Below are 14317 nucleotides of genomic sequence, written 5' to 3' on the forward strand. Positions count from 1 at the left end.
TTTCATCACCGCGCTACAAGGTTCACTTCTTAAAATGTACCTGCAGTGCAGTTTGTGTTACATATGATGATGCCCTCGTTTTTCATCCAACTGACTATAACCCCTAGTCCTGATACCTCCCATGTCAACATCCATGCCCATTGCTGCTCTCGGCCTCATCAAATACTAGCAATGTAAACAGGGAGACTTGTAAAGGCTTCTCTACTACTGCTACGACACCCAGGATGATATATAGTCCTCAAAACTGTGTGTTCATATCCCACGGGCCCAGTAGTATAGCAGCCAGAGACGTGGCAAAAATCCTGCTGTTCTACATCAAATAGCTCTGAAAGGTTAAACGTCAACAACCTCTGAATATATTTCAATGTACACAGAGAGAGAACTGCTCCATTTTACTCCAGCATTAATGTCGAGTGGGTCATCACACATTTCGTATCAAGCTTCAGTGTTGACATTGATCACTCCACTACAAGGGCTCGGCTAAAGCTTAAAATTGTACCACAAATTCATAACCGGCTGCAACTCACATGGTCATTTTATCAGGGTTCAGTAGATATTCATTGAGTTATAAAAAAAGGAGCATTCTTTAATAAGATAGTCATGATACTAAGAAGCATGGCAGAAACAACTCCTGGAGACAACCACCATCAGGCTTTTACACTAGTCTAGTTGGCAGACAACCACCATGAGGAACAAACAACGGAGGGACCTATTATTCCATACAAAATGAATACGAACCTACAACAATGCAGAAAGTCTAGCACAGCACAGATGGCAACAATCTACGCTTTGTTCTAATTGGAAAGGCGAAGGCGACCACAACAACTAGTCATCATCCATTCGAAGATCGCGGCCACTTATGGTTAAAGGGCACAGGAAAGATCCTCTCTTCGTCCTGGTGGTAGTATACATGCATTCTGCAAACCTAAAAGGCTACCTAGTAGCTTTCTTAGGACTCGCTTCTGCCGTCATTATTATCAGAGGCTGAAGGCTCAGAAGTGGCCCCACCTGCTGCATAGGTTGGTTCGACTTGCTGGGCCTGCATGCCATTGACAACCCCAGGTCTCCCAGTCATTTGACCAGCGAATGGAAGCGATTGAGCTTGCTGTTGCTGTAGTTGCTGCTCCTGCATCTGCTGGGGTGTTAGAGGGGTCCTCGGAGGGAACATTGGCACCTGCGACATGTATTGTCCTGCAGCACCAGGTGGAGCCATCTGCATGCAGAAGTAAGATTAGTGCATGCAGCAGAAAGAACATATGCATGTTCTGTGAGTTTGAGACATGACAAACCTGAGGACGGCTTACAGGGGTCTGTGGCTGGGTATCAGCAATTGCAGCCAAATACAGGAGATTCTTCTGAAGCTGGGCTTGATACCTGAAAGTTTACTGGGAGATGAAATTTCTATATGTTTCTACACATCCATCTCGGAAGGAAGTCCATATTCACGTAATAAATATTGCTATGTAAAGGAAGCGTGTTCAATGCATCTATCTATTATTACCAATTAAATGATGCAAGCATTATGAAATGCCAAGAACATAAGTAAAAAAGGAAAGCATCGAGTAACAAGATAGTAAACTAATAACAAATAACGGAAACCTTCAATAACCGTAAAAAATAAAACCATGGCGTAGTTAAAACATTGGATTAGTCACACTGTCTATAGGTACACAGGCTGACATATATGATGCTTGAGTAAAGACATCAAGGACAATGGAACTGCTGATCTGGCACACATGGAAGATTGAAATGGGTACATACTTGTAAAACAACATGGCAATTCTTAATGCTAGCTGTAAAAGCCAACAATGCTACAACGTGAAGTCTAAAAGAGTTTATTCCTTTGTTAAGAAAAGAAGATTTAGTTACGATTGGAAATGAACTTTTTTGTATCTTCAGCCATAGATCCTTTCCTCATATTTTTAAAATTGGAATACTTAAATCCAATGCAAAATTATGCTTCGCGACTTTGTACTCATAATCCAATTTGTATTTTGGATGCAATTTCCATTAGTCTTTGAATACAAATCGCGAGGTTGGTTAGAACAATCTGTAGTACGACATAAGGTGAGCATATTTCCCTAACAAGAATGAGCATATTACAGTATTTATACATGTATTTGAGATGGCCAAATGCATCTTTTGACAGTTTTGAATGTTTGTTACAACATAACACATGTAAACCATATTGCTGACACATGGGTGCAATTGTTTTCTTTTTTGACACTTCCAGTGAGAAGGGACGCTACCGAAGCTAGGGGTCTGGCATCGATGGTTAGAACAATCTTCAACATTATGACCGGCCTCCGCAAGGACAATATAAATATAACCAAATTGCCCTTAACTACGCACTCTTGTGGACACTCCAAGATGGACACTAGCGCGTTGCGTTCTATCTCTCCTACCTCCTAGAAGATTTACCACCTAAAAAGAAAAGGTTTATCAAGGCGCTGACAAGCACGTGCACAAGAACCGCAACAGGGTGCTCTACAGACATTAGTCATGGACTGACGTGATGCCACGTGTAAGCGCATCAGCAAGGAACAATCATGAACCTGACAAGATTTATCTGCAGCTTCGAAAACCCTGAACTCCAATCAAAGTCATGTTGCTGTTTCCAGAATTTAGATATTGCTCCTTGAGAAATGGCCAATATAAGTCATAGTTCTGCTGATAATAAATCTGTATAATCATTGGATAATCACATTCTATCATCTGTTCTAGTGCAGCTCATGTCTGAAGTGCCTTTTTTTTGGTTGTTGATATCTGAAGTACACCAGTTTTCACCGCAATGTTCTTTCGCTTTGTTTTTTTTTGTTAGCTTATTTAGAGGGCTTAATGTCTCCAACTTCATATTATTTTTAGCTCATAAATTCTGACTGCTTCCTACTTCCGTACTGTATAAATGCACATGTTGGTACTGTTACTATACAGCAGCTATCTGATATAGGTAATCAAGAAGAAGATGTCCATGCACATGCTTTAAATATCAGTGCAGGACAATAGGACAGGACCAGGTGATAAGTGTCCCCACTGTCATTGACTGTACAATGGTGCCACATGCACCGGGTGTCTTCATTGCTTGCTCTCCCCAAGGGTCTCTACAAAGTGCCATGCGGCCCATGCCCGTCCTATTTATACCACAAAGCTGAACCACTTTGTCCACCAATTCTGGCTTCTTGTTTGAGAGTTTTGTTTCCTCAGATTTGTAGGCACTAAGAGTATGCCAGGAAGAGGAAGAAAGAGAGAGCTCGAGAGCACTAGGAATGGGAACATGGAGGAACGCCCAACTTGTTTGTTTCCACCTCTAGTGTTGTGTTGGAGGTGCAAATATTTGGTTTGGTGCTTTCCTGATGCCTCCCATTCCTACCGTTCTTGCGCACTCCTTCCTCTTCCTTTTGGCATATGTGATAGCTTTGATTCAGAAACCACAAACACAAGTGCACACACTTAAATAACGTGACTATATGGAAGGTGAGTCAGGAAGAGGAAAAAAAGAGGGCATAAGAGCAGTTGGAGTGGGAACATGGAGGAACCCTAACTTGCTTTGTTTCCACCTCTTAATTGAGGTGACAGCTCGGTTTGGTGTTTCCCGATGCCTCCCATTCCTATTGTTCTTAAGCACTCCTTCCTCTTCCTTCTTGGCTTGCTCAGTAGCTTTAGGGTAGAAACCAAATGTATCGGTGAGCATATTCGATGAGAGATCTCAAAAGAAAGCTAGGAAGAGGAAACAGGAGGGCATAAGAGCAGTGGAAATGAGAACAGAGTGAGAGAGACCCAGCGGTTCCCATTCCGCCCATAGTGCGTCTGGCACCAGGGTTCACTTATGGTAACGAACACACAACTACTACCTTCATGTTCAAATATAAAAATAGTGACATGGTTACCTTATGATATGCTGCCATTTCTCTATTGCTAAGTTTACAGGGATTGTGGAGGAGTTCCAAGCCAATTTCATGGTATCTTTGAGAACTGAGTGTTAGCTCAGTGACAAGGCTTGCGAGTGCGCAGCCAGCCCACCTCGGTTCGAGTCCCAAGGGTGGCCGAATTAAACGGGGTGTTATCTAGCGCGTATAAATCCGCTGCTGGAGAGGTCTCATCATCTATCTAACAACGTATAGCCCAGGGAGAGAATTTTCCCCCGTTGGTCAACGTAATTTTATGGTATCTTTCAGCTTACATATTTGTCACTTCTTCATTTATCATTTCTTTTGGGAGACAATTATCTATGTGGTCGTTCACACATGTTTGCACACAGCATATATTTCATGTGATCATTCACATGAATATTTTAAAAAAGAAAACTGGAGAACCAATTATACACAAGAGGACGAGGAATGTAAAGAAGGAAAACATGAGTTGCCAAAAAAAGAAAACAAATATATAAACAGATCAGAAATCCTTTGAGATTAAGAGGCCTTTTATGGCACTTGGAAGTGATGATACCATTCATTAGTGCTAATTTGTTTCAACAGGCAAAGTGTTATGACCTGAAGTTTATTCCAACAAACTGTGAAGGGTGTTTTGATTTTGTTATCACTATATAACATGTGAGAGAACTGCCTAACCGGTTCCAAAATATTGAACAGTTTACATGACTCAACATAAAATTTAATTAAATTATGATATGATGTCTACCACTCTTAACCATTGCATCGGTAATTCCCAGGTGTATTAAATGTTAAATTGTTTGCTTCGAAGGCAAACAATAAACAGAATGTAAAATGCAAGGAAGCTAAACTTTCGAAAAGAATGTGCAAATAATTAAGTTCGCAAAACCATGTACTTGTAGTAAGGTACCATGAACCTTTAAGGGAGCCACACCCCATCTGCAAGACACAAGATCTGCCTCCTAGGCTTGACCGTTCCCACAATTTATGCTCCTCCATTGCGCTAACTTATGCCGAGAAATAGAAGAAAGGAGGGGTCAGAGAAGTTATGGTCCCAACTTCATGAGGCAATGGGTTCCCGCTATAATGTGGATCCCCCTTGAGGTATGGCATAAAGGCTGACGGTGACATCTTTATCGAAGGTGACCAAGGCTCTAAGACACAAATAACCAAGTTGTTGCTTGGATGGTAATTGAATGATTGTACCCTTTAACCACTAGGGTTTATCCCACTGTGTGTATTAGCAAGAGGAATATTATCTCGGTGGTAGGCAACATACCCGAAGAGCGAGGTGGATGTATTAACTTCAATAAAATTCAAGCTCCGTCAGACTTTAGTAGTTGTGTGAGTGTGAGCTCGTGGTGGCGATCGTACTTACATGTTGTACCGGGTGCTTTTAAAACGGAGGCGTCAAGACACATATATTGCTTTCAAAAGCTAGTGACTGCTCAATCCTTTTCACTGGCTGTCTGAATAGTTGATCTATAGTTCAATATTAATGTTTGGTACAGTATATTCCTTGTATGACACAAAAATAAAGTTCCTTGCTTTAAGTGGTCGCCTGAGCCAAACTAGACGCACCAAGGCACAAATCCGTGTGCAAATCTTGAGTGTGTGTGTGTGTTTGCGTAATATTTTCACAAAGAATAGCATTCCATCATTAAAGTAGTACTGTTTATTGACCTAACAAGTAACAACACCCACTAAATCATAGCACACGTGACAATGGGTCTGGGTGTTAAATCTGAGATCCCTGTTCACTTCACTTTTAAATCTGAGATCCCTGTTCACTTCACTGGCAGCTCAGCCGCTTAAGTGGATATTTTTCTTTTGCCAGGTTTTTTCCTGCTTCATTTAGTTCAGACAGCAGACAGTTCCAATATCTACTCGTGGGCAGTCGTCTGGTCTAGTTTTAAAACAATGGTATTAGCCACAACAAATGTAAACAGATGAGTAATAACAGGGGAGCAAAACAAAATTGTAATTTTTGCGCATACAAAGTATTTCATGAATGAAGGTATGTGCCAGAAAGCACAGAACAGGATGGCTCATATATTAGCGAAATGAAAGACATCAAATTCTATAATCTTCAGAAGAAGAGGTTCAGCCTGTTACATACTGAGCACATTCTGCCAACTTTCCGAGGTTCTGATTTTCCAAGATAGCCAAAATAAGTTGCTTATTTTCATCCAGATACTGCAAAGGGATAATAATGTCAATTAGGAGAAATGGATAATCAAAATAGAGCGTGTATGGAGTTAGTATTCAAATAGAAAGCCAGGTGTACCATGAAATAAACACAATACACAATTAGAAGTTCTATATGTCTGCAAGAAAACACAAGGACTAAAGATACCATCATCTCAATGCCAAAATCACAAAGCTCGAAAAGGTAGAGCCACAAAGTATGAGCATTTATCTAAAAACTGAAGATCATTTGGAGTTTGGGAGTTGAAATATACAAATATATGTTCTTCAAGTGAATGTGTTTGGCTGTTCGTTGCATTAAGATGACCGCGTTGATAACTTGGAGAACAGTTCAAAAGAGAGTAACCAACCAAAGGTTGCTCTCCACATATTTCTGCAGCAAATCAACTTAAGGTTTCTGTAGTAGAAGGAAGCAAGCCATAATCCACTGCCAGTAAGCAATATATGCATCAACATTCACTATCACAAAGCCAGAAAAAATGCGAATCTAGTGGGGCAGTAAAGGACGCATCCTAGTAGCTAGCTGCTAACAAAAGCAACTTTCGAAGATTGGCAGCTCAGCGAATGGGGAAGTACCGTGGGGAAATGGAACGGGAGATAAGGCTAATACAAGGATGAAGTGAATACTGATTTACAGAATAGAATGAGGGGAATACTAATCTATTCAATCGCCATGTCAGTAACTCCAAACGAGCTGTTCAAACCACATCCGTATTGGTGAATAAGAAGGCCATCTCTACCAATCCACCAGACAAAACTAGGCCTGATCAGGGGCGACTAAACGATCGAGTATTTAGCCGGGAGCGCGGCAGCCCCCAAAACCCAGCAAGGAGGCACGCGAAAACCTATCAAGAGCCGCGAGAGAGGGGGGAAGAGAAGGCACCTTCTGGATCTGCTCGGTGCTGAGTCCAGCCGCCGGAGGCATCCCCGCCGCCGGCGCCCCCGTGGGCATGGGCATCGCTTGATGCATCGCGGCGGCTGTGGGCTGTAGCTCTTTCTTGGGGTTGTGCTGGGAGTTTGGAGGGTTTGGGCGACTGGGAAGTGGGGAGGAACACAAGAAAATGCGCCGCCTGCTGCCGACCTGCCCCCCTCAAGACTTTTCAGACGCTCTCGGGTTACCAAATAATTACATATGTGCCCCTTGACATTGTCAAAGGAAAGGCCCACATTTACAAATTGCAGGAAACAGAGTAGTTTCTGTAGAAAACTAGGGTTAGGAGCTGCTTCACCTACCCTCTATTCCTCTCCTCTGCTTTATTAGTGGTGACGTTCACAATGCATAGTGAGACTAGAGGGTGATAGCTTTATATAGGTTCTAAATTTCAGATATCTCAATCTATTTTCAGATAGAACTCATGACTTGGTAACCAACCACTATCATTAACAGTTAGTTGCCGAGTCCAATATTGTTAATCAATTAGATCCCAAGCACGCACGTGTGAGTCATGCGCCCGAGTTTGAATTCAGATTTAAACTCGCAGGCTTTAACAATCTATAGAGAATCCTGTAGACAACGTGGCATTCCACTCTATATTGTTCCTGGGTATAATTCCACCATATTCATATACAATGTGTTTCAGTATATATGTACCGACTTTCTTAAGTATACTAGATCATGATGATTGGCGTGTTGCTACACCCGTCTATTTTTTGGATACAATAATAGAAAAATGTTTCCAAATATATGTAGGCATGGAAATTCCAAGGTAACTATAAAATGTGTTACTTGGAATTTGGTAACAACACACCGAACTTCTTAGGTAACATATAACAGGGTAAATATATTACAAGTGTTGTAACATCAGTCACCAAAATCCGATTCTGATCTTTAAGTGTTTTACCTACAAAACCGTATTGGTAGGATGAAAAGACAAATCTAAGAGCAACACACAATCATCCTTAAACAATCTTCTTGAGCGCTTGAATCATAAAAACAGAGGTAACCTTGTTCAATCTTGGTTTCTCATACGAATTGTCTTCTAGGAAGTCATGGCCAAACCACATCTCCCTAACTGTAGTGTGTCCACATCTCACCGCGAGTCTATGAATTGATGGTTTTGTAAGGGTGTGTTTTGTTTTGGAATGAGGTGGAATGGAATGAAACCGTTCCATGCCTAGAGTCAATTCCAGTGTTTGGTTAGGGAGGACGATGGAACCAACTCATTCCCCGAAAAGGAATATTCCCCATATTTTCGGAATCGACATGTTCCACTGAATCAGTTGAATGGGGTGGAACGGCTCGCTAATGATTGTTTTCAAAGGAAAGAAAAATACATCCGGTGCTAGGTGCGACGAGTCCTCTCCTCTCACCATCTCCCCCAACTGCAGGCGCGACGGCTGCGGCAGGATCCGGGCGCGACGACGGCGCAAGCCAGGTGTGGCGGGCCCCATGGAGGCGGCGTCGTGAGCTAGGCGGGGCCCAGGCGGTCGCGTCGCGAGTCGAGCGCGGTGGAGGCGCGAGTCAGGCATGCGGCGGGAGGCTCAACGGGTTAGACTAGTCATAGTGGGAAGTAACATAGAGTAGTAAAATGCACATGTTACTACTCTATGTTACTACCTTCATAGTGGTTAGTAACATCAAAGTAGTATTATAGATATCTTCATTAATTAGCTTATAGACTCATTGTATCTTGGAAAGTGTGATGTTACAGTAACTAGCTATGTTACTCCTTTCTTCTCTCTCCTCATTAACTCACTGCCACATAAGCAAATTTGCTGAGTTGGACACTTAGTTACTACTGAAGTTACTCCCACTATGAGTAGTCTTAGGGCCTAGGGCGGCGGTGGCACGAGAGTTAGGCGCGACGAAGGCGTGAGTCAGACGCGCGGCAGGAGGCTCCGCGGCGACGCGAGGTAGGTGCGTGGTGGGAGGCTCGGCGACAGCGGCGTGAGCTAGGAGCGCGGCGGGAGGCTCGGTGGTGGCGGTTTTGCTCTCTGTCCGTAGCCACTTTTTTATGTTCCCCAATCAACTCCTATTTAGGACGAATAATTAGGTTTAGGCTAAAAAAAACGATACTTTGCTTAGGGATATATGACGTTCCATTCTACTCTCCAATTCTCCAGCCAAAAAAATGGAACCATTCCGTTCTAACTATTTGTTTCAACCAAACATGAGAATATAATTGTTCCATTACACCGGAATAGAACCATTCCATTCCATTTGGTTCCAAAACCTAACACACCCTAGGTCACCATTGATAAACTGACATTTTCTGTTTCAAAACTGACAATAATATATTGGAAAAGCCTATGCACTTTTATTTATTGTGTACTACACACCATTATTTGTAGTATCAATTAAAAACTACTATTTCTTTAAAGGTCTAAGAAGACTATCATCCGAAAAGAAGCTAGTCATGAATATAAGAAGAGGAATAAAGTACTTGCTGCAAGAACATCTGAAGAAGCATACACAAAGAAAAATAGAAAAATAGGATGGTTCTTTGATTTGCTGTCCCAGAGGAGAACAAACATGTATAGTTCTTTTATTTCCTGTCACAGCGGAGAACAAACATATGTATAATCAACCATCACAGTATTGCATCATTTCTGGGAAAGGTTATTTTTCTCGTCTTTAAAAATGTCAGTCAATCTGAATGCATGGATGGTAAATTATTAATTTACTATATATTCACTGTTCAGTCTAACCTTCATTGTTTAGGATAATCATTCACCATATAGTGTAAATTGGATCAATTTGGATACTGTTTATTATCATGTACATATAATGTTTGTCCAACTAATTGTCGCATTTGTGACATTGTAAAGATTACCATGGATAGCTACTGGTAATGCTATACACACAAACGAAGGAACATAATTAGGTTAACCTGAATGGCGAACAATAAAACAAGTGAGCCAACAAAACACATTGATTTCACCTTCTATTTGGAACGCCACAAAGGGAAACACCTTACAGAAGTTTCTGGACAACTTAATGTTTGCTTTCCAATTTTATATGTTTTACAATAGAGCATTATTGTAAGGGGATTTTTCTAAAATCATAACCCGATAGGCATCACCAAGTGTAGAGAACTACGTACGCCTCTATAATCTAAGCAAGCCCCTCTTGTAACGCACATGACCCAACAAAAAGCAGGATAGTTCTTGTGTAAAATACTTGCCTCTAGCATTCAAAAGCACTCTGCATCATCCTGTAGTTCTTTGCCATAATTCACGAACTTTGAATGGCGCAACAACCTGATGTATCAACAGCACCTCCCAGTTCTGAATCCAGCAACATCTACACAAAATGAATACAAAAATGTGCAGGAGTTACAAGATTGAGGCAAAGTTATAAGTAAATTGGTTGAGTTGAAGCATGTCAAGCTCATTAATTCAGGAGTTAATCGAAACCGAAGCGGAAGAATGGGGGGCCATATGTTGCATGTTGTGATCAGCAGGCCAACAAAGAGGGGTAGTCATCTTGAAAAAGGAGGCGGTAGAAGGATCAGAACAAGCATTCACCCGAGATAAGAGAATATATGCAGTTGAATATATTATTTTCACATGCAGCAAATTTTATATTGACAACCACAACGCATGTCACGAGGGATTAATGCAGAAATCAGAAGACCTAAGAAAGGGAATTAACAAACCAGATTACTGATACGTCTCGAACGTATCTATAATTTGTTATGTTCCATGCTAGTTTTATGACAATACCTACATGTTTTGCTCACACTTTATATCATTTTTATGCGTTTTCTGGAACTAACCTATTAACAAGATGCCGCAGTGCCAGTTTCTGTTTTCTGCTTTTTTGATTTCAGAAAAGTTAGTTTACGAACATTCTCGGAATTGGACGAAACAAAAGCCCACGGTCTTATTTTCCACGGAGTCTTCCAGAACACCGAAGAGGAGTCAAGGAAGGGCATCAGGGGGCCCACACCATATGGCGGCGCGGGTGGCCCCCTGGCCGCGCCGACCTATGGGGAGGGAGCCCCCTGGCTCCCCCGACGCTGCCCCTTCGCCTATATATTCTCCCAGATGCGAAAACCCTAAATCGATCGGTCTTCCTCCACGAAAAGTTACGTAGCCGCCGCCATCGCGAAGCGAAGTTCGGGGGACAGAAGTCTCTGTTTCGGCACGCCGCCGGGACGGGGAAGTGCCCCCGGAATCCATCTCCATCGACACCACCGTCATCTTCATTGCCGTTGATGTCTCCCATGATGAGGAGGGAGTAGTTCTCCCCCGAGGCTGAGGGCTCTACCGGTAGCTATGTGGTTCATCTCTCTCTCCCATGGTGTGATCTTTATGTGATCATGAGCTTTGTAATCTAGTTGAATATGTAGATGTTACTCTTGTCTATTATGCACTCTAGAGGTTACTTTAATATGAACTCCGGAGTCACTCTCCACGGTGTGATGGTGATAGTGTGCGCATCGTCTGTGATTCCTTTATGAAGTTGTGGAGCTTGTTTACTCCGACTTGAGGGTGCTCTTGTAGCCCTACACAATGAATGGTGTTTGTTATCCAACAAGAGAGTGTTTGAGACTACCATTTATTTATTCAATTATGTGATCATTGTTGAGAGTGTCCACTAGTGAAAGTATGATCCCTAGGCCTTGTTTCTAAGCATTGAAACACCGTTTCCAACAAGTTCTGCTACATGTTCGCTTGCTGCCATTTTTATTTCAGATTGCAATTACTACTTATAATCATCCATATTACTTGTATTTCACTATCTCTTCACCGAACTAGTGCACCTATACATCTGACAAGTGTATTAGGTGTGTTGGGGACACAAGAGACTTCTTGTATCTTAATTGCAGGGTTGCTTGAGAGGGATATCTTTGACCTCTACCTCCATGAGTTCGATAAACCTTGGGTGATTCATTTAAGAAAAACTTGCTGCTGTTCTACAAACCTCTGCTCTTGAAGGCCCAACACTGTCTACAGGAATAGAAGCGTGCGTAGACATCAATTACTTACATACTCCCTCCGGTTCATATTAAATAATTCAACTTTGTCTAGATACACATGCATCTAGTCCAAAAACTTAACTAGATTCATACGAATCTAGACAAATTAGAGTCCATTAATATAAACCAGAGGGAGTAATTCGATATCAACATCAATCCATAGGAAGAGAGCGTGGAAGGGATTCCCCACATATATCCTAGATCTACCACACTAACCGCATGAGGCCCGATACCTAGGAAAAATCATGACTATCAGAGAGGAGACTGGATTTTTAGAGCACCTGCGCAGAGCGCACCATGTACTGTACTAGCAGCAGCTCAATTTATGTGGGGCCCTCTATAATTTGTCTTCTTTCTTCCCTGTGCAGCCCGTGAGAGAGAAAATGAGCTTGCTGCATGCATCTTTTTTAGAGAGAAAGTGTGTGTGATTGGTGAGAGTGGAAGAGAGAGAGGTGAGAGAGCGACAACTTTTTAGAAAAAGTCAGGAGAGAGTGGAGAGTTAGGAGAGAGAAGAGAAATTTTAGAGAGAGAGAGGGCTGTATGGTGTAAGGGACTTTGACTTTTTGAGAGAGAGTGGCAGCATAATTTTTTTGGAAGTACTCGCATGTAGCTGGCCCTGCTGCACAAATCCTGAGCGGAGGAAAGAAATTTGACGGAGGGGATACGGGTGCGCAGGGCGCACGTGCTCCACCACTCTTTCTCCATCAGAGAAACCATCGGGAAAGAGGGGAATCGAATCTCAAAATCGATTCTATGAAAATTTCGTGGTACATAACTCCTTACCGAGTTGGAAGTCATGGTTGCACTACCGCCTCACTGTAGTTCTTCCCGACAACACCGCAATGCTCGAAGCTACCTCCAAACGGCACAAGGAGCGCCTAGCCCAGTTGAACGCGGGGCGATCCGGGACTCCATGGCCACCAAGAGCCCCCGCCACAACCATTGTATCCATGCAGAGGCAAGGAAGGAGGGCCAAGCAAAGATGCGTCGAAGAGAGGTCCTTCTTTTCCACCTGATGTGACAAACCTAATATACACATAAGCGCATGAACTCAACATGATTTAGGATGGAGAAACAATAGCGTGCATCAATTAATTGTCTCCTGCGAGTGGCGCACATCAATTGTTTTTTTTTTAAATCAGAATATATAAGCAAGCAAGTCGTCTCATTAAAAATCTTCCAGTCCCCTTAGGTACCCTGGTAAGGAAAAGAGTGCGTGTAAAACGTGCCGCCCTGAAATCAAATGGTCCTTACATAATACAACAACCTATCCAAAAGGAAACTAGGGGGATCATCGTCCCAATTACATCATAAATTATTGAAGTAGCTATGCTTAGCTAAAGTATGAGCTACTTCATTTGCTTCCGTGGAACAATGCTTCACTATAACTCCGTTAATACCTTGTGCTTGTTGTAAATAGTCTGACTCCATTGATCATTATTATCATTAAACGAATTGACTATCTCCAAGGAATCTGATTCCAAAACAACACGGACACAACCAAGTCTTCTGTCAGTTGGAGCCCTTCTTTTAACGCCAAAGCTTCAACAGTTGAGCATCAATTGTTGCTTTGCTTCAGTGCTGGCATCAATTACCGGCGACGCATCACAAAACAACTACAAGATGCTTCGCCTCTCTCTGGCGCATCAGACGTGGAGGGACGATGCATCGTCCTTCGAGGCGACACCATCCATCGGTGCGGCCCGCGTAACCTTAGTCGCAAACAAAAAGGCCCGTTTCAGCATTTAAGAGCGTAAGTAATATTCGGCGGCCTTACTCAATGCGGAGAGTAGCAGCCCTAGAAACGAAAATGACCTTTTTTCGTGAGGGACATTGGTAACTCACATGTAACGCCAATTCAGATCGGTAATTATATTTGGACCGTCAGATCATCCGATCGGACGGTTCACAAGCTGAAATGGCTGTGGTGAGGCCTTGGTGGTTCCATTATACTGTTACTTAATTTCCCTAAGTACAATTCCGCATCAATTTTTTTCCATGAATATTTTAGAGATTTCGATTTCAAAAGTATAAGAATGTAGTGAACATATAAATATTGCAAGCCATAATAAATTCCAACATCTCCCACTTGGCTGAAAATATTTTCTCCAACAAAATGAATTCTCATGATATTAACATGGTCAAGAAATTCCCTCGATGCATTCATGTTGCATATAAAATTTTGTGACTTTTGTAGTCATATCACAAAGTAATAGGTTATGATGCACATTCCACGACCATAATTATATAAAATTAATTGCCTTAGCTACATGCCTTCCTTTGATGTTTCAAGCA

The 14317-nt window shown here is 42.1% G+C and overlaps 1 protein-coding gene across 1 annotated transcript; it reads right to left on the reverse strand.

The window, feature by feature from the left end:
• Window positions 1–560: 560 nt before the first annotated feature.
• LOC127299488 (uncharacterized) lies at window positions 561–7130 on the reverse strand. The gene is made up of 4 exons (XM_051329453.2): window positions 6982–7130; window positions 6010–6086; window positions 1290–1374; window positions 561–1213 (listed from the first exon to the last, which is right to left on the reverse strand). The coding sequence occupies exons 1-4, from the start codon at window positions 7066–7068 to the stop codon at window positions 950–952; spliced, it is 513 nt and encodes a 170-aa protein (XP_051185413.1). The 5' UTR covers window positions 7069–7130; the 3' UTR covers window positions 561–949.
• Between the last annotated feature and the right edge of the window lie 7187 nt (window positions 7131–14317).

This window comes from Lolium perenne, chromosome 5, assembly GCF_019359855.2.
Source record: "Lolium perenne isolate Kyuss_39 chromosome 5, Kyuss_2.0, whole genome shotgun sequence".
Lineage (NCBI taxonomy): Eukaryota > Viridiplantae > Streptophyta > Magnoliopsida > Poales > Poaceae > Lolium > Lolium perenne.

What these genes read in the sequence shown, in the direction of transcription:
- LOC127299488 (XM_051329453.2), bottom strand. Translation starts at nt 7,068, where the DNA reads ATGCATCAAGCGATGCCCATGCCCACGGGGGCGCCGGCGGCGGGGATG. An exon ending in GCACCGAGCAGATCCAGAAG is followed by an intron (nt 6,087 to 6,981) that starts GTGCCTTCTCTT and finishes ATCCCTTTGCAG; the next exon opens with TATCTGGATGAAAATAAGCA. An exon ending in CCCCTGTAAGCCGTCCTCAG is followed by an intron (nt 1,214 to 1,289) that starts GTTTGTCATGTC and finishes TTCTGCATGCAG; the next exon opens with ATGGCTCCACCTGGTGCTGC.